Source organism: Danio rerio, chromosome 22, assembly GCF_052040795.2.
Source record: "Danio rerio strain M-AB ecotype USA chromosome 22, GRCz13ab, whole genome shotgun sequence".
NCBI classification, from domain to species: Eukaryota; Metazoa; Chordata; class Actinopteri; order Cypriniformes; family Danionidae; genus Danio; species Danio rerio.
In genome coordinates, this window is record NC_141042.1 from 30969629 (window position 1) to 30989044 (window position 19416).

The 19416-nt window shown below is 36.8% G+C and overlaps 1 protein-coding gene across 3 annotated transcripts in view; it reads left to right on the forward strand.

Annotated features, from left to right (window-relative positions):
• Positions 1–19416, forward strand: part of senp7b (SUMO specific peptidase 7b) — an 80957-nt gene that overhangs the window by 41842 nt on the left and 19699 nt on the right. For all 3 annotated transcript variants that reach the window (XR_015520966.1, NM_001122946.1, XM_087302068.1), the window contains 2 exon segments: positions 14263–14495; positions 17500–17579. Coding sequence is in view for 2 of the 3 variants with exons in the window: in NM_001122946.1 (NP_001116418.1) it covers positions 14263–14495; positions 17500–17579 (313 nt within the window). In the remaining variant the exon portion in view is untranslated.

Sequence of the window (19416 nt, forward strand, 5' to 3'; positions counted from 1 at the left end):
ATTGTATATTTTATTGTAATAATATATTTTCAGATTAATGCTCAAATTTGCATTGTTACATACAGTTCTCTCTATTAAGCCTTTAAATTGCACCTAAAGCTGAATTCTAGTATATTTACAAGTAAAATTACTAGGGCTAAGCGATATGGGCAAAAAAATCATATCCCGGTATTTTTAGAAGGAATGACAGTATACAATATATACCCGGTATTTTCCCATAAATGGTTACTTGAGAGTTAAAGCCTTTATAAAGACTTTATTAAATAGTCTTTGAGCAAACACAAGGGTTTCCCTCTCTGTTTACAAATAAACAGCTGCACAAAAAATAACAGTAGCACAAAATCTTTGATAAATAAATACAGTACAGTTTTTTTCCTGCTTAACACTATACACAGCACTACTGTGCTGCTTTGTAAATAACAAAGTAAACAAAACCATAGAAAACATTGCTACACTGTCAGAGCAAAAAAGGAACACACTTGAATAGTAAAACAACTAAAAATATTGTAGGACAAAAAAAGAAGGCAAGGCAAGTTTATTTATATAGCACATTTCATACACAGTGGCAATTCAAAGTGCTTTACATAGACAAGAATAAAAGAGACAAGTGTAAGAAAATGAAAACAAATAATAAAAATAAAAATGATAAAAATAAGAATAAAAATATATAAAACAGATAAAAATGTGTTAAAATATGTTATAAGATAATGAAAAAGAAAAGAAAAACATAATAGTGCGATCTGTCGGACGCAGCACAGTGCTCAATCACAGTGCTCAATCAAATCATTCTTGATTTGAATGTGCCTAATGTTGGAGCACATCTGATCATTTCTGGAAGCTGATTCCAACAGCGAGGGGCATAGTTGCTGAAAGCTGATTCACCCTGCTTTGACTGAGCTCTTGGAACTTCTAGTTAATATGATCCTAAAGATTTGAGTGATCTCCTAGTGTAAAGACCTGAGGACAGGTGTGATGTGCTCTGATTTCCTGGTTCTAGTCAGAATCCTGGCCGCAGCATTCTGGATGAACTGTAACTGACTGTCTTTTTGGGAAGGCCATTGAGGAGGCCGTTACAGTAATCCACCCTACTGCTGATAAAAGCATGAACAAGTTTCTCTAAGTCTTCACTGGAAACAAAGCATCTGATTGTTGCAATGTTTCTGAGATGATAGTATGCTGATTTACTAACTGCTTTGACATGACTATTGAAACTCAGATCTGAATCCAGAGTCTCACCAAGATTCTTGACCTTATTTTTTGTTGTTTGACCTTTAGTGCCAAGGTGCACATTCACCTTAAGAACCTCATCTCTGTTCCTAAATGCAATCACTTGTTTAACTGAAGAAAGTTTTGGCACATCCAACTGTTAATTTCATCAATGCATTGGCAGAGGGTGTCAATGGGGCTGTAGTCATTAGGCAGTAAGGCTAAGTAGATCTGAGTGTCATCAGCATAGCTGTGGTAGGAGATTTGGTTCTTTCTCATTATTTTGCTCAAAGGGAGCATGTAAAGGTTGAACAGGAGAGGTGCCAGAATCGAGCCTTGTGGGACTCCACATGTCATGGGTGTCCACCTTGACCTATGGTCACCTTTACTGACATAGTAACCTCTCCCTTTAAGGTAAGATCTGAACCATTTGAGGACCGTCCCAGATAGCCCAACTAAGTTTTCCAGCCTATCCAGAAGTATGCTGTCGTCGACAGTGTCAAATCCGGCACTGAGATCGAGCAATACCAGCACTGATATTTACCTGAATCTGTATTTAGGCGTATATCATTGATTACTTTTATAAGGGCGCTCTCTGTACTGTGATGTGTTCTGAAACCAGATTGAAAATTGTCTAAACACCCCTTGAAGCTTAAGAAATTGTTAACCTGGTTGAAAACAACTTTTTCAATGATTTTGTCAATGATTTTAGAGGGAGAGTTGAGATTGGCCTGTAATTGCTCAATAGGGTGTTATCCAGGTTGCTCTACTTCAAGAGGGGTTTAACAACTGCGGTTTAAGTCAGTTTGTAAAAATCCCTGAGAGAAGTGAAGCATTTATCACTTTTAGAATATCCATTTCTAAACAGGTAAACACTGTTTTGAAGAATGATGTGGGGAGCGTGTCATGACTGCAGGATGATGTTTTCATAACTTGCACTATCTCTTCTAGGATTTCTTAAGTTGTGGTTGAGCTTGTCTGACCTGATGAGCTGATTGCCTTTCTGATATTATTGATCTTGTCAGTAAAGAAATGAGCAAACTCATTACATTTGCTTTCAGAGAGTAGCTCACTGGGAATCCAACTGGGGGGGTTTGTGAGTCTCTCTATCGTTGCAAAGAGTGTACGAGCATTATTTACGTTGTTGTTTATAAGGCTTGAAAAGAAAGTCTGCCTAGCAATGTTGAGTTCTACATTAAAAGCATGAAGACTGTCTTTAAAGATATTATAATGGACTACTAGTTTTGTCTTTCTCCACATTCGCTCAGCTTTTTTGCATTGTCTTTTAATCATTTGGACTGCTCTTGAATCTCTCCAAGGGGCTCTCTCTTTGCCAGTTCTCTGGCAAAAGAACCACATTGAATGTAAATATGAAGCAGAAACATGCATGCTGCGTCCCCATTTGCATACAATCCATCCTAAATAGTATTTGGAAAAATAATTAGCCTGTCCCAAACCATAGTATGTTAAAAAGAGTATGCCAAAGGCTCCCGGATGGTTAACTATCAACAGTCAAAGTTTTAAGTGTTGAAGCGTCCATACTCTGGACGCGTGGTGGACATGAATTCGATTAGAACTATAAACGCTGCTGAGAAGTATAAACAAACTACTAACATGATGGACGTGCGAGACCAACCGTCAAGTACAAAGGCAAAGTAGAGTTGTTTATATGACTGTCCATAATATCTAGCCAACTGGAAAAATTTAAATGCTGTTTTCTGTGTGATATTTTATCTGCAACAGCAATACTGAACTTATATAAAGATGTGTTTGGACATTAACGAAATGTGAATGATGTGTGGATGATTGACAGGGCTCATAACTAAGCAACACAACGAACTGTTAACAAGGAAGTAGTATGTGTCAAAACCTGCATACTCTTTTGTTACACACTCGAAAGTATCTATTTTTCCTTCACAAAAAAAGTTCATACTTTTAGGGTGTAGTATAAGTATGCGAATTGGGACACAGCAACAGTATTTTATGTCACAAATATATATATATATATATAAGTAATCCTTTATACCACCGTTGTGTGATTTATAAACAACAAATCAGCTGTACATGTTTTTTTAGTTACACATTTACAAGTATGTATTGTGCACAATTATTAAACTTGTTTTACTACATGTTAAGTAAGCAGTTGAAAATGAATAGACTATAGATATGAGAAGTAACAAAATTGTTTCAGAGTACTGTGTTGAAATGCTGGTTAAGCATATAAATGTAAACAGTCATTATAACAGAGCAGAGCGCAGAGCTAAATGTGTTAGAAACCGTCGTGTAATAAATACTGAACTTATAATCAGTGAATATAAGGTGGTTTCACTTTTGAAATGCGGTATAAATTTCTCCCATTTTGCCGTTTTTTTTTTTTTTTTTCACATTTACGTGCTGCTTGTCAATTATACAAGGCTTTTATATTCGTTCTTGCTGTCAGTTGCCGAAGAAATGATCGATAAAAGGTTTCTGATAAACTGCTGTGACAGCAGCAGGCACTGTGTGATGCGCATTCACATGAAGGGGAGTGAGATTTATCCGGGGAGTCAGATTTTGATACAACACCGGCACTGCATGTTCCTCCATGTCGCGTCAGTCAGCTAGATACCTTGGAGTAGTCTGTTTCGCAAAGAATGCGCGTGTGTGGCCTTAAACCATATTGATATGAACGATATTGGATAATACCGCATCGCTTTGGGGAATCATGTTGGTATATTGCCAGAACTCGATATACTGCCCAGCCCTAAAAATTACTAGTAAAATATTATGTACTGTCATCATGGCAAATACAAAACAATGAGAAAATAGTTATGAAAGCTATTATGTTTAAAACGTATTGAAAAACAAATATTATCTCTGTTATAACACATTTAGGAACTATTTTTTAAATACATTTCCCTCATTATTTGTGGCAGTTCTGTTCCAAAAAAAAAAAAAAGCGGCATAAGTGAAATCTGCAAAGTAGTCAGCTTTATTTTTTACAATTATTATAGATGTTTTAAGGCTGTGAAACCCCTCACTACACATTTTATACACTTTTCTCAGACAGGCACATTTTCACACATTCATCTTTTGTTTAACTGTGCAGTAGGTGATTGTCTTCAGAAACATTTTTTGTTGTGCTGGTTGAAAGTCTCTTCACTGTCCAATAATAATGAAAATGATCTAAATGTGTTTATATCTGTTTTTGTATTCTGGGTAAGGCATAAAACTAAAAAATGTTCACCCAATTAAATAGAGTCGGACCGACATCTCCCATAAATATGATAAGCAGCTCCGACTGTATGTCAGCAAATGTAGATTCGGACTTCTGCGCATCTGTTCATGCAGATCCGCCATTCGCGCGTGCCCGTCTGCATAATCGGCCGCGCAGTCACGAGACACACCGGGAGAAATCAAATGCTGAATTGAAACTTTTAAAAACCTGAATCAGTATTGAAGTTACTTTTGCATGCTGAAGGAAGGTCGACACCATGTCTGAAGTATTACTGTTAGACAGGTAATGTTCAGTTTTAAAACTATTTTAGTCAGGCTAAGCTTATGTTAGATCATTGGTTCTCAAACTTTTTTCATCAAGTACCACCTCAGAAAACAAATGTCTCTCAAAGTACCACCATAATGACCAGTATTAAAATACAGTGGTGTAATAAACATTATAAATAGCCTTAACATTAAAACTGTACTGTGCTTATTTGTAAAAAAAAAAAAAAACAACAACAAACAAACAAACAAAAAAGCTAAAAAACATCAACATTTAAATAGAAATGTTCTTTAAAAGTTAAAATAGTTGGTTACTGTTCTTAAAAAAAAAAGTATTAGTATAATATTAAAGTATTAACATATAGTAGCCAACTCATCAACATCTGGAAATGTTGCCTGGATCTCAGAAATATAGGCGATATGTCATCATATATTTATTTATAAATAATTTTTGATAAATTTTGAAATATGTAGCATGTACATATGACATATTTGATTCCCCCGCGTACGACTAGTGGTACACGTACTACAGTTTAAGAACCACTGTTTTAGATTGTGTTCTGTTATGAATGACCTATATGCACAGACATGTTGTTTAGCCACTGAAATCTCCCGGTGAAAGATTGATGTGATTATTTTCAGTTTCATAAGGTCCATTTACAGCATCGATAATGTAGATTTATATTCATTTTAACAACAAAACATCAGTAGATAGCGCTATTCCGCCTAACCTGCTTTAATGAGCTGACGTTGCTTTTATATTCACATTGGGTCATTTTTGAACATTCGTCGAAAAATAAGTTCAGTATTATAGAATGAAACCAAAGATCAAAACCTGTTGAGGCGCAAACAGGGCTGTTAGCAAAAGGTTCATAAAGCTTTTTAGCTTTTGTGCGGATAACGTTGGCATCCAGCATATTGTTCTTTTTTATGCAGTCTCGGATCCACATAACTAAAGTACACATGATGTGCTGCACACATGACAGTTTGAAGTACACACTGGATGCGCACATTCGAATGTTATTTAAAAAAATTATTCAGATGGCACTTTGTGGCACGACAGAAAAATGAATAGTGTCCAGAGTCGTAGTTAGACACTGAAGACAGCTGCTTCTGAGCTGGTTTGTGACCCCCTTTACCATGGTCTTGCTGCAGATAGTTACAACTCTATTTGCATTCTTGTTTAAAACTTACACTTGTAGTGATCAAAGATTTGTGTTAATTTGGCAAGCTGAGCACATTCTGTTCTGTACAGGAGACGCGGAGGTGATTGATTGATAATGGTCTATAACCAATCAGCATGCACTGTAAAAAAAAACTATAATTAAACTACTATAATTAAAATTTCCTAGAAGGGCTAATAAGTCCATTTTATAATTGATAAAAAAACACTCAACCAGGCATTCGACCATTCCCCTAGTGGCATTCTGTGAAGTGTGCTCTGGGAGTATGAGGTCAGAGGCGCTCTGTTAGGGGCTGTCTCGTCCCTGTATGAACAAAGTAGGAGTCTGGTTCGCATTGCCGGCAATAAGTCAAACTTGTCCAACAGTGCATGTTGGACTCTGGCAGGGCTGCTCTTTGTCACCAATTCTGTTCATAATTTTTATGGACAGAATTTCAAAGCCCATCCTTGGGCTAGTGTGAGTCCAGTTAGGGTACCACAGGATTTCATCTCTGTTATTCGCAGACGATGTTGTTCTGCTGGCTTCATTGAACATGGATCTTCAGCATGCACTGGGGCAGTTTGTTGTCGAGTGTGATGCGGCTGGGATAAGAAAAAGCACCTTCAAGTCCAAGGCCATGGTGCTCCATGGGAAAAAGGGGATTTGCCATCTTCAGGTTGAAGGAAAGTTCTATGGAGTCAGAAAAGACTCAAAAGTAATTCATGCGTGTGAATTAAAGGTGCAAAGGGGCATAAACAAATTCAAGACACGATGTACACATGCGTAGCCAAATTCACGTGCATAAAATCAAATACACGTGAGTAAAATATTTATTTATATTCACCAAAAAATTCCACGTGCACAAATAAAAAATACATTTTCATAAAATACATTTCACAAATGCAAAACACCATTTACTAATGTATAAGAGTGTACAAAAAGTTTTAAATGTTTAAAACTTGCTAGTTCATCCTAAATGAGAATGTGCGAATCCTACTTCACGTACGACTCCCCCTGGATACGTGTGTGTGTATTTTTGATACTTTCCTGGCAGAGTCAGGGCAACTCATACTCATAGTCAATGACACCCACTCTGCGCTCCATTTGTGCAGACTGTTCCTCTCCAGCATGGCGAATGGAGCTGCAGCAGTCGCATTTTTTTTTCATTTATTTATTTATTTGACCATAGTCTCACTCTTTTTATTCATTATTTTGCCTCAGCTCCGCTCTTCTTATTTATTGTCTCGCAACCCCATGAGCAAAATGTAGCATGCAGGGTAATGATGAGGATTAATTATCATTCCGGCTACACAAGATTAACTGTGCTATTGTGGTCCAGCAGTCAGCACGTTGTGTTGCGGCGCCGTCGAAATGACCTGTGGTGGCGTCAAACTGCTGAAATGAACTTTCAGTTTTGATCGTACAGATAAGATCAGTACATCAATTGAATCTGTTATATGTCTACTTTTTGTTGTGTACACTCACAACAACAACAAACGTGTGTGCTTTTGCAAAGTAAGGAAAAAAGTGTAGGCATTCTGTCTTTAAATACAAAACGCACATAAAAATGAGACATGTATTTCTAGAAAGCATAAAGTGTCTACTTTTAAATGCAGCTTGGCATGTTGAAAACAAACATTGCTTGATAAAGTAATCAGTATGAAATCAACGCTATGTCTAGTTCCTCAGTCTGATCTCATTAGTTTTAATGCGACCACGCCCACTAGGCATTGTTATTACAAGCATCTGAAGACGCGTGCAGACTGTGGTCAGAAAAACACGTCACTAAAATGAAAGGAAACTCTGCAAATAGTCAACAAAGATGAGGATTTATGACATCTATATAAAGCTTGATATGTCTATTTTTGCATAAACCAATTCATATCGAAAACAAATTATCTTTTTTTATGTAATCATTATAAAAGGACTGGTTTGGACTGCTGTATGTTGTCTCATTACAGCAGTGTGGTCCCGCCTCTCAGTAAGCACGCTTCATATGTAAATCCAGATGTGAAAACAATGACAAGAAGTGCTCAGAGTTTGCTCAGTAATGCGAGTAATGCTGGTCTGTGTCATGCCGACAAACTGTTAGATGAAGATGTAGCCTTCAACGTCAAAAAAAATGTATATAAACGCTACAAAAGTGGACCAGGATCAAATAATCCTGCGTCTGTGAGTCTCCGCTGATGTCAAATAGAAGGCCAGGGGTTACAGTGAAATACTGCCTTTTTTCTGCGCCCCTCCTCATCACCAGATACCTGTCTGCAAGTCTACATTTCCAAGTGTCCTTTGTAAGTTTATTCTTTAAATAATTACTGTAAATACCGAATGAGAGGATGATCACTTGCGCCAAAAGCTGCTGTGATGCACGCGACTATTTGAAAGATTTCATTATCGCACATGGTGTGTTTTTCACCTGCTTTCTTTTGTTCACAGTTATTTTTGTTAATATGGATTAATTACCATTATTTAAAATAACTTTGCTCTAATATGAGATTACCAAAACTAACTCAGAATCGTATTATTATAATTCAAACTTTGTATATACTATTCCATATATTATGATGTATTGTTTAACCAATTTAAGATATTTGACAATGTTAAGATAATATGTTGCATTTTGGCATGTTTTTTGACTTATTTATAAACTAATTATAGACATAATGTTAAATAAAAAATATCCTGGGTTTGAAGAATATTGTGTTCCTGGACTTCACTGAGCTTAATAGTTTAATGTATAAAATTGTGAATGAACTTGACTGTTGATGTCTTAAATAATGTCAAATAACCAACATTTCTCAAAATGGATATATCTCATTTAGCAACTAAACTCTTCATTTACAAAAAAAAAAAAAAACAGTATATTCGCTATGTGTAAGTTTAAAAGTTTGCAAGTTTTATAGAGTGCACTGACTCTCACAAAAGTATCTCCAGTTATTTTTTTGTGATTTATATATTTTAAATAAACTGCAAACAAAAAAGTATATAAACTTTCCTCTGATTCCTTCTTAAAACTCTTCCCTCCTAGTCACATACTGTACCTGTCTGATGGCTTATTATGCAGCTCATTATGCAGGTATTTGTCTTCAGGTGTGACTCACTGCATAGTAATGATAGTTCACGCCTTCTCGCATAAACCAATTTCACTTAAAAAGGGACTTAGAATTTTTTATTCATTTTATTCATTTTTTATACATTTTATTCATTTATTCATTTTATTCATGTTTTCTGTGAGCAAGTTAACAAGATGATTCTCGCATCATTTTGAAGCAAAAACACTAGACTACCAGATCCAGTTCTCAAAAGTCTTGTGCACAAATGTTCTATCTATGTTTAACGGCCTTGTTTCAGTGACTTTAAAATTTTAGTTTTTCACTAACCACGCATAAACGTTTCTTTCTCAAAAACACAAACACATACAAACATGCTGCTTTGGTATTATTGTAGCCCAACTTGTGCTGTTTACAGTGTTATCACACTTTAGCCATTAATATGTTTTTAAGATACTGAAAACAACACAAATGTCAGTGCATGTCAAAACTTCTCCAGAGCCCCAAAACACCCTTTAGATCCCAGAGGGTTAAAGAGTCTACAAGTTCGTGCATGGATATAAGATGTTGTGGATTGTGGAAATCGATGATATTAAGCATGTTTTCCTTCGATGCACAGCAGAAAAAAAAAAGTCTTTCAGTATTGCATGTTTCTAATGGTAAAGTTCTCTCCCAGATCAGAGTGAGTTTTGACTATGTACTACCAAATGCAGTGTTGCATGCAATATACTCACATTCAATCAGGCGAAGTAAAGGTCTCATTGCCTAGGATGTCAATCAATTTAATCAAGCTCTAGCCACAAATAAAATAATAGGCTATTTTATTATTTTAAGATTTTAGACGACGGGTTAGTAATTATGGTTAATTATATTCAAGTCAATGAAATAATAACTTTAATAAATAAAATATGTTCGTAAGAATGTGGTGAGCCAGTGAAAAGCAGCTGTAGTGTATACTGTTTAATAATCAATTTAAATTATGTTACAAATGAATAAATAATGAAAAAGCAGCATTAATTCCCGCATTAATGGTAGGTCCGGACAGTGCGTACAGCCGTACGGCTGCAGTCGCCACTGTCATCAGCCACCCCACATGATATTCTAAAATATTTTAATTTGTTTGTGCTAATAAAAATTTTGTTTGAGATGCTTTATTTAAAACAACATCTGAGTGAGTGTTATGGGCATATTAAATGGCAATATTAAACAGCAGAAGCATTTCTCACCTGTAGCCTCTCTGTGAAAATATAGCGAAAATAATACAGTAAGATAGTTACATTCGTAAAGAAAATCATTCAAATAAGTTTTAATCATAATGACATAAATTTGCCCGTCTTGTGAGCTTGAGCATGTTTTTTTTTTAACTCCAGGAAAATAATCTGTCGAATAAGCTGATGGTATAAATATATTAATATTAATAATAATGATAATAATAATAAGATACCTAAGGATAACTAAAATATGACAAAATATTACATGTTTATCTTCAATTAAACCATATGAAAATAGTCAAAATAACATTCTACATCCTGTGATAAAAACGCACAGTATTTACCAATTAAGTGAATGTAAATGTTTTATATTATTATTATTATTATTATTATTATTATTAATAATTGTAATTAATTAATCAATTATTTATTGTTATTTTATTGCCATTTGTACCTTGTTCTTTTACTGTATGACAAACAACACAATCACGAAAACCAAAACTTGTCTGTAGAAAACGCATAGCCTATGTGTGTTCGTGTGTTATAAGCCAACCAAGGGTGGAGAATGACGTCACGGCTCCCCAAATATTTTGATCATATCTAAACAACGAAAATAGATAAAGTGTTTATTTTAATGGCACAAACCAGCACAAATCCAGCACTAACGAATGACACCAGTTTGGTGTGATTTAGATAACCTTGGGTGGAGAGTGACGTCACGGCTGACGAAATATTTTGATTATATCTAAACAACGAAAATAGATAAAGTGTTTATTGTTATGGCTTAAACCAGCACAAATCCAGCACTAACGAATGACACCCGTTTTGCGCGATTAAGAGAAAATGGGTTGTAGAGAGAGGGCTCCCGAAATATTTTGCTTGTATCTAAAAGAGGAAAACAGATACCATGTTCGTTTTAACGGCACAAACCAGCACATATCGAGCACAAATGACCTGTGCTGATTTGAAGTCAGTTGCGCAACATGGGTGGAAAGTGACGTCACACGGTCAAAAAAATAATGCTTAATATCTCAGACCCCAAAGCAGCAGAGACGTTCGTTTTTGCGGCACAAATCAGCTCAAACGTAGCATAAACGAGTGGCATAGTTTTGGGAATTATTTGTTTTTATGGGGTGCCAACTTCACAGAGGTACTAAAGTGTTGTTATTCGACTTCTGTGTTATTTTACCATGAAAAATGAGTTCAGCAGTAAACTATAGTTTCTGACCAACAGGATCTGGTGGAACACTGTTTATTTGCTAAGGTCAGGGCTTTTTTCGGGCTTTATTAGTTTGCTGATACACGCCTAACCACCCAGATAGCAAAATACATTTAAGCCATTTCCGGCTAGATTCTCGCCTGCCGGAGACTTACCCCTCAGCCTGACTACCTCTGCTGGACCTACTCCGGATGCCTATGGATTCACTGCCCGATTCCAGCCCGAGTCAATCGAGCCAGATGCGGCAATTGAGCGAGCCGACGCTGCCGCATGCGAGCCGGAATCGGCCCGCGACGCTGCGAGTAGGTTATGTGCGCTGCGGCCCGGAACTGGCGCGATTGAATCTTTATTATATAAAAGCTCACCTTTGTTAACATTATTACAACCATTTGTGTTGATGTAACAGCAAACGCAGGCTACTACAGCAGGTAAACGCAAAGTGTAGCACTGAGTTTAACCTTTGAATAACAATTCAAACAGCATACAAAAATATATTGCAAATATTCAAATAAAGGACAAAATAAATAACAATAAACCTGAATTGATTGCACAAGTATTAAATAATAATAAAATTAAATAAATTTTGTAGTGCACAAGAATTAATAAATTAATTTAAGTACGGGGAAAATACAGGTGATCGTTAGCAGTAATTTTCTTTATGTGTCTAAATAATAATTAGGAAGACAAAACTAGCTGATCTCCACATTGATTTCAAGGTTATTTGAATTTGATTTACAGGACGTCTCTGCATGTTGAGTTTCAGCACGTTTTTGAGTAATCTGCTGAATTTACTGTTATAAAATATATAATAAAGCTGTAAATGTTAGATATTATTTATTTACATACGTTTTACGTTTACATATGTTTTTCGATGGCGTTTTATTTGAAAACTCCTTCTAAACATGAAAATGAATGTAAATTCGTCTTTGCCAGATAAAGGCATCGAATAAACCAAATAAAAACGGAGGCAAAAAAATTTAATAAATAAACAATTCAAGCGAAAATCAATAAACAATACACTAGCGATGTTGCAGCAGCTGATGGACATTGTATTATTAATGCTGCAAAGTTTTTTGCACAAATTGCAGGGTTGAGATGTGAAATCTTGCTGTATTTATTATTTAAACGCACGATTGTTCCCGCATGGTAAATCGTTATCTATGGTGTGTAGCCTATATTTTGGGTTTTGTTGATTGCTAATTAAACATTAAAACCTTCCTAAAAATGTGCGTGTTGTTTATATGTTATTGTTCATATTTTACAAGTGTTATTTCTACCCCTATGAAATAACAAGTACCAACAACCCTGTTAGAAGAGAATATATTATTTGTGCTCATATTAGTCTTACTCAGGCTAGAGTGTATAAAAGATTGTTTATTTCTGCAGTCCAATATGTATTGCTTTTGATAAAGTTTAACAGCTTACATCACACCATTTTTAAACCGTATATTATTCTGTGTTTTTAAACGTAAGTGCTTATATTTACATCAGCGAGCCTTTGTATAGTGCAGATACTGGCGGTCAAGTGAGAAGTTCGGGGGGCTTGGTTGATTTTACATAAAGCGTTTGGTTGGAAACTCGATTCCGCGGCTCCTCTGGCTCCATCCATCCTTCTGTGCATGCCCAGGCTCCAATTTCAGCAGTCTTTTGCGACAGTTAGTGCCCGTCAAGCAGGCGTTTTGCCCTCAAGGAGTTCAATGGGAAAAGGGGCTGTTGTGTCGTCCATATTTTTTACAGTCATTGCTCTTGATTTACTGATCAATCTACGTTCCTACTCTCACCTATGGTCATGAGCTTTAGGTCATGAACAAAAGGAAAAGATCTTGATACAAGCGGCCAAAATTAGTTTCCTTCGCAGGGTTGCAGGGCACATCCTTATGGATAGGGTGAGGATTCTGTTACCTGGGAGGAGCTTGGAGTAAAACCCCTGCTCCGCCACATGGAGAGAAGTCAGCTGAGGTGGCTCGGGCATCTGTTTCCGATGCCTCCTGGACGCCTACCTAGGGAGGTGTTCCAGGCATGTCCCTTCCGAGAGGAAGCCTCAGATAAGACCCAAGACATGCTGGAGGGACTATGTCTCTCGGCTGGCTTGGAAACGCCTCGGGATCCCCCTTAGGAGCTTGAGGAAGTGCCTGGGGAGAGGGAAATCTGGGGTTCTCTTATGAGACTGCTACCCCCGGGCCCGGAAAAGTGGTAGAAATTGAATAAATGAATGAACTCATAGTTATTTATTAAATTAATGAATAAATAAACAAAAAAAAAAAACAGGCTTACTAACCATGTTGACCAATGGAATCTGCTGAAAATTATTCATTATTTACTTTTTCATAACAACTCATGTTGACTTTTTCATAAAATAACATTAAAGCAATAAATATCCCAGGACAAGATTTATTTACAAAAAATAGCAGCTTTAAACAACTGTCCAAAATTTTGCTTCTCAAGACATGTATGCAACATTTGACCCTATTTCTGATCGGCCGTGATTACCACCATATGTTCAGTTAGCTCAGAGTAATTTTTCAAGCCGTTCTTAGTATACAAAGTATACACGCACACATACACAGACAACATAGCGAGGCAGTCTTAATGGCACCATGCTGTTATCACAGCGGTCGTCGTTTGTGTGATGAGTATTAAAGCATTAACTTAGAGGCATTACCTGCAGTATGTGTGTGTGTGTATGTGTGTGTATATTTGGACAGAGACCATTAAAGGATTAATTCCTTCATTAAAAGATTCATTCTGTCTTTTCAATCTGTTGTTCATTTGTTTGTTGTTTTATTATATGGCGTCACTGTGGCTGTTTTTTTTTTATTGTTCATTTTGGCCACCCATTAAACATCTGATCAGGTTTAAATGCTACAGATAAACAAATAAAACCTGCTCCGTTAACAGTAATAAAAAGTGTGTTTTGTGCTGTGTTTCTCTAGGACAGGCCTGCCCGTTTGTCCTGCTTGTGTTGAGTGGTCAGCTGGATGATCTTCGGGTGGCTCTGTTGGCATCTCTCATGGACGTGATTGGGCTGAGATACGCTCAGGACTCTTTGAGTAACCCTGTGTCCTGGGCTGATGGGCTCAGTCGACTTCTCTGTCACCCGCGGGGAGAACACTTCCTCTCACTGCTGGGGCAACACTGCAAGGACATGGGCCAGGACAAAGCAAAGGTCAGCCTATCAATACAATTTGTTGTTTCATGCTTTCTGTTTGTCAGTCTATCCAATTCATTTTTCATGTCAAACCTTTTGTCTATCCACAAGTGTTCCATTATCCATTCATCCATCTTTGTACATCTTTTTTTCTTAGGAGTAACAGAAAATTTATCCATCTTTAGTCCTCAGTGTCTTTGACTTTGCCTCTTTGTTTAGTTTTTCATCTTTATTTAGTATTCTTCTGTTCATCCACTTTTTTATTGTTTTTATTGTCTGTCCATCAAACATCATTCAGTTTATTTGTTCATCCATCCGTCTGTCTGTCTATCCATCTGTCCATCCGTAAGTCCATCCATTCCTCCATCTATCTTTCTCACCATCCATCCATCCATCCATCCATCTTTCTTACTATTCATCAATCCATCCATCTGTTCTTTCATCCATCCATTCTTTGTCTCTCCATCCATTCTTTGTCTCTCCATGCATCCATCCATTTGTCTCTCCATCCATCCATCTATCCATCCATCCATCTTTTGTCTCTCTATCCATCCGTCGTTCTCTATCCATCCATTCGTCCATCCATCTGTTTCTCTGTTCATCCATCCATCCTACTCTCCATCCATCTTATCCATCCACCCATTTGTCTCCATCCATCCATCCATCCATCTTTCTCCATACATCCATCCTTTTGTCTCTGTCCATCCATCCATCTGTCTCTCCATCCATCATCCATCCATCCTTTTGTCTCTCTCTATCCATCCATTCATCCATCCACCCATCTGTCTCTCCATCCATCTGTCTCTATCCATCCATCCATCCATGCATCCATCCATCCTTTTATCTCTTTATCCATCCATCCATCCTTTTGTCTCTTTATTCATCCATCTGTCTTTCTCTCCATCCATCCTTCCATCTTTCTCTCCATCCATCCATCCATCCATCCATTCATCTTTCCCTCTATCCATCCATTCATCTTTTTCTATCCATCCATCCATCTGTCTTTCTCTCTATCCATCCATCTTTCTCTATTCATCTCTATCTCTATTTATTTTGTTTGAACATATAGATAGAGTGGTGGGTAGACAGACAAAGGGATGGATGGACAAAAAAGGAATGAAATTATGAATGATGGATGGATGGACAGACTTCATCCATACATTTGTTTATTGATCAGTCCAGCTGTTCTTTTTTTCAAACCATAAAACGTTTCTCGTTTTTTTTCCATAGTTCTTTCAGTCACTTTCTTTGACCATTCATCCACTTATTCTATAATCTGTTTGTTCTTGCATGCATCCATCATCCATTCCTTTCTTCAATTCCTTTGTTGGTTTCCATTCTGTTCTTCCATCCATCCACCCATTCATCTCTTTGCCCATCCATCATTCCAACAACTAATCTGTTAGCCCATCCATCTGTGTCCATTCATTCATCCATCCCTTTTCCATCCTTTCTTCTATCCATCTAGCTACAGTACATAGCAGTATGACTGTGTACTCAATTTTCAACCATCCATCCAATCTTTTATTCACCATTTTTTTTCTACCATCCATCCACCCATGAATTTCATTGCTCATTAATTTATCCAACAATTAATCTATTTGCCCATCCATCTATCTGTCCATCCCTTTTCCATCTGTCCATCGATCCATTCATCACTGTGCATTCATTATCCAACCAGCCATCTGATTTTTCATTCACCCATCCTTTAACTGCATATCCATCAATCTCTTTACCCTATACAGCCTTCATCTGTCCATCCATCTATCACTCTGTTCATTCATTTTTTGGTCCACCCATACATAAGATCTTTCATTCATCCCTCGCTCAATGGCACATCCATCTATTTCTCTGCCCCTCTTCAATGCCTCCTCGAATAGCATTCAATGGGTTGGCCAGATATTGGCAGAAACTTGAGTGCAGGCGTGATAGAGGCACCAGAGTTATTATACGGCCCAATATAAGAGCAGCAGTGAGGTTAGCCATGGTCCATGGAGGCTGTGTTGGTGCGTAGATATGAGACAGAGAAGGAAAATTGGCTGCTTTTAGGAATAGTAGCGGAGCAGTTCCCTCTTTCTGTGGAAGTGGCCATTGTGTCACTCTCTCCAGAGTCTTTATGACTTATGCGTCGGCTCTTTGCTGTTGCATTTTGGGGGTACTACAACTTTAGTACATATGTGGGTCTTTCTTAGGGCAACATCTGCGTGTGGGCGTCAGGGCTCCTGGGGTGTGACACTTCTCTTATTTTTCGGTTTCAGTAGTGCCAGCTGGCAGCAATGGAAGTAGGCCACCTCAGACGCGTTTTCCTTTCTTTTCTCTTCTTGCGTTTTACGAGCTGGCTCAGCGCTCAACAGAGATGGAGCCGGCTATCCACCACTCTTTTCATTTTCCCTTTTCTGAACCCATAATCACTCCCAAGTCCACAGTGGACTTTGAGTCTATCATGTTTGCCCTCTTTAAATTTTCCCCATACATATTTACAATCTTTGTTACAGCAAACTCAATGCAATTTGCATGCTTCAATGTAAACCATATCCTTAGGAGATCATGCTTAGGGGTTAGACAGAATCTGCTGACATTTTTTGCTTTTTCTGCAGAGAATTTTGTAAGAAATAAAAAATAAAAAAATGCAGATTTATGTAGAATTATTTTGGGACGATTATAATTAAAAACTTAATATATTAAATAAAAAAATAATATCTTTTAACTTAACTTTTATTTAATGTTTACAAAGCAAGTCTTTCAAATAATATATTGAATAAAAGACAGAAAATATTAATTTACAAATTGTATTGTAAAAAAATCAAATAATAATTTTTATATTAGTTGATAATATTACTGAAATTAATTTAAAATCTGAATAAATAGAAATTTGCCCACAGTTACACAAGTTAATAAATAGACTCAATGATGGACTAAAAATCAGCAGATTTCTACACTCGCAGATTCTATGTGGGCCTAGTCATCGTTCACCCACAAGTGGTCAGGTTTCAAATCTGATCTGGCCTTTTTTTCTCAACAGGAGAACGCAAGTGGGATCAAAGAGCCAACTGCTCGCAGACCCCTACGGAGTCACAGCAAACCACAGAGTTTACCACGCAGGTATGGGATTTAACGTTTAATGCCAATGACCCCCCAAAATCATGACACCATACTTATATATTTGCCTATCCATCCATCCATCCATCCATCCATATATATATATATATATATATATATATATATATATATATATATATATATATATATATATATATATATATATATATATATATATACAGTGAGGTCAATAAGTATTTGATCACCCTGTGATTTTTCAATATCTCCTACTTAGAAATCATGGAGGGGTCTAGAATTTTCACCGTAGGTCCTTTTCAATGTGAGAGACAGAATCTAAAAATAAAAATCTAGAAATTGCATCGTATGATTTTGAAACAATTTATTTCTAAATTACTGGCTCAAATAAGTATTTGATCAATTGAGTCAAAAATGCTTAATATTTGGTACAGAAGCCTTTGTTAACAATTACAGAGGTCAAACGATTCCTGTAGTTCTTCACCAGGTTTGCACACACTACAGGAGGGATTTTGGCCCACTCCTCAATGCAGATCTAATCTAGATCTGTCAGGTTTTGGGGCTGTCGCTGGGCCAAAGATTTTCAATTGGATTTAGGTCTGGAGACTGGCTAGGCCATTCCAGAACCTTGATATGCTTCATACGGAGCCGCTCCTTGGTTTTCATAGCTGTGTGCTTTGGGTCAATGTCATGTTAGAAGACCCAGCCACGACCCATCTTTAATGCTCTGACTAAGGGAAGATGGTTTTTGGCCAACATTTCACAATACATGGCCCCGTTCACTGTAGGTATGGTATTATTGGGATGATACTCATCATTCTTCTTCCTCCAAACACGACGAATGGAGTTAAGACCAAAAAGTTCTACTTAGTTTTCATCTGACCACAGGACTTTCTCCAATGACTTCTCTGGATCATCCAGATGGTCCCTGGCAAACTTCAAACATGGGTTGACTTAAGCAGAGGAACCTTCCTTGCGATGCAAGATTTTAAACCATGACGTCTTAATGTATTACTGATGGTAGCCTTGGAAATGGTGGTTCCATTTCTCTACACGGCATTGACCAGCTCCTCCTGTGTAGTTCTGGGTTGATTCTTGACCATTCTTAGCATCATTGATACCCCACAAGAAAAGATCTTCTATGGGGCCTCAGTCCAAGGGACATTGACGGTCATCATTAGCCTCTTCTACTTTCTGACAATTGCTCCAACGGTTGTTCTTTTACACCAAGCTGCTTGGCAGTTGGCCCTTAGCCCTTTCCAACTTTATGAAGGTCTACAATTATGTCTCTTGTGTCTTTTGACAGCTCTTTGGTTTTGCCCATGTTGGTACTTAGACGTTTGACTGATTGTGGAGTGCACAGTTATCTTTATGACTGCTTACAACTTCAAACGGGTGCTACTAAATTAAAATCTTGAGCAGAGTGTAGCTGAACTATTTAAAAGCAAAATAACAGGTCTTTGAGGGTAAGAAATCTGGCTGAAAAGCAAGTGATCAAATACTTATTTGACACACTAATTTACAAATAAATTGTTAAAAAATCATCCAAAGTGATTTCTTAATTTTTATTTTTAGATTCTGTCTCCGGAAGTGGAAATGCACCTATGGTGAAAATTCTAGACCCCTCCATGATTTCTAAGTAGGAGATATTGAAAAATCACAGGGTGATCAAATACTTATTGACCTCACTTTGTATATATATATATATATATATATATATATATATATATATATATATATATATATATATATATATATATGTATATATATATATGTATATATATATATATATATGTATATATATATATATAGGCAAATACAGAAGTTGACATTATCCTGGTTTCCTCAACAAAAAACTCAGTAG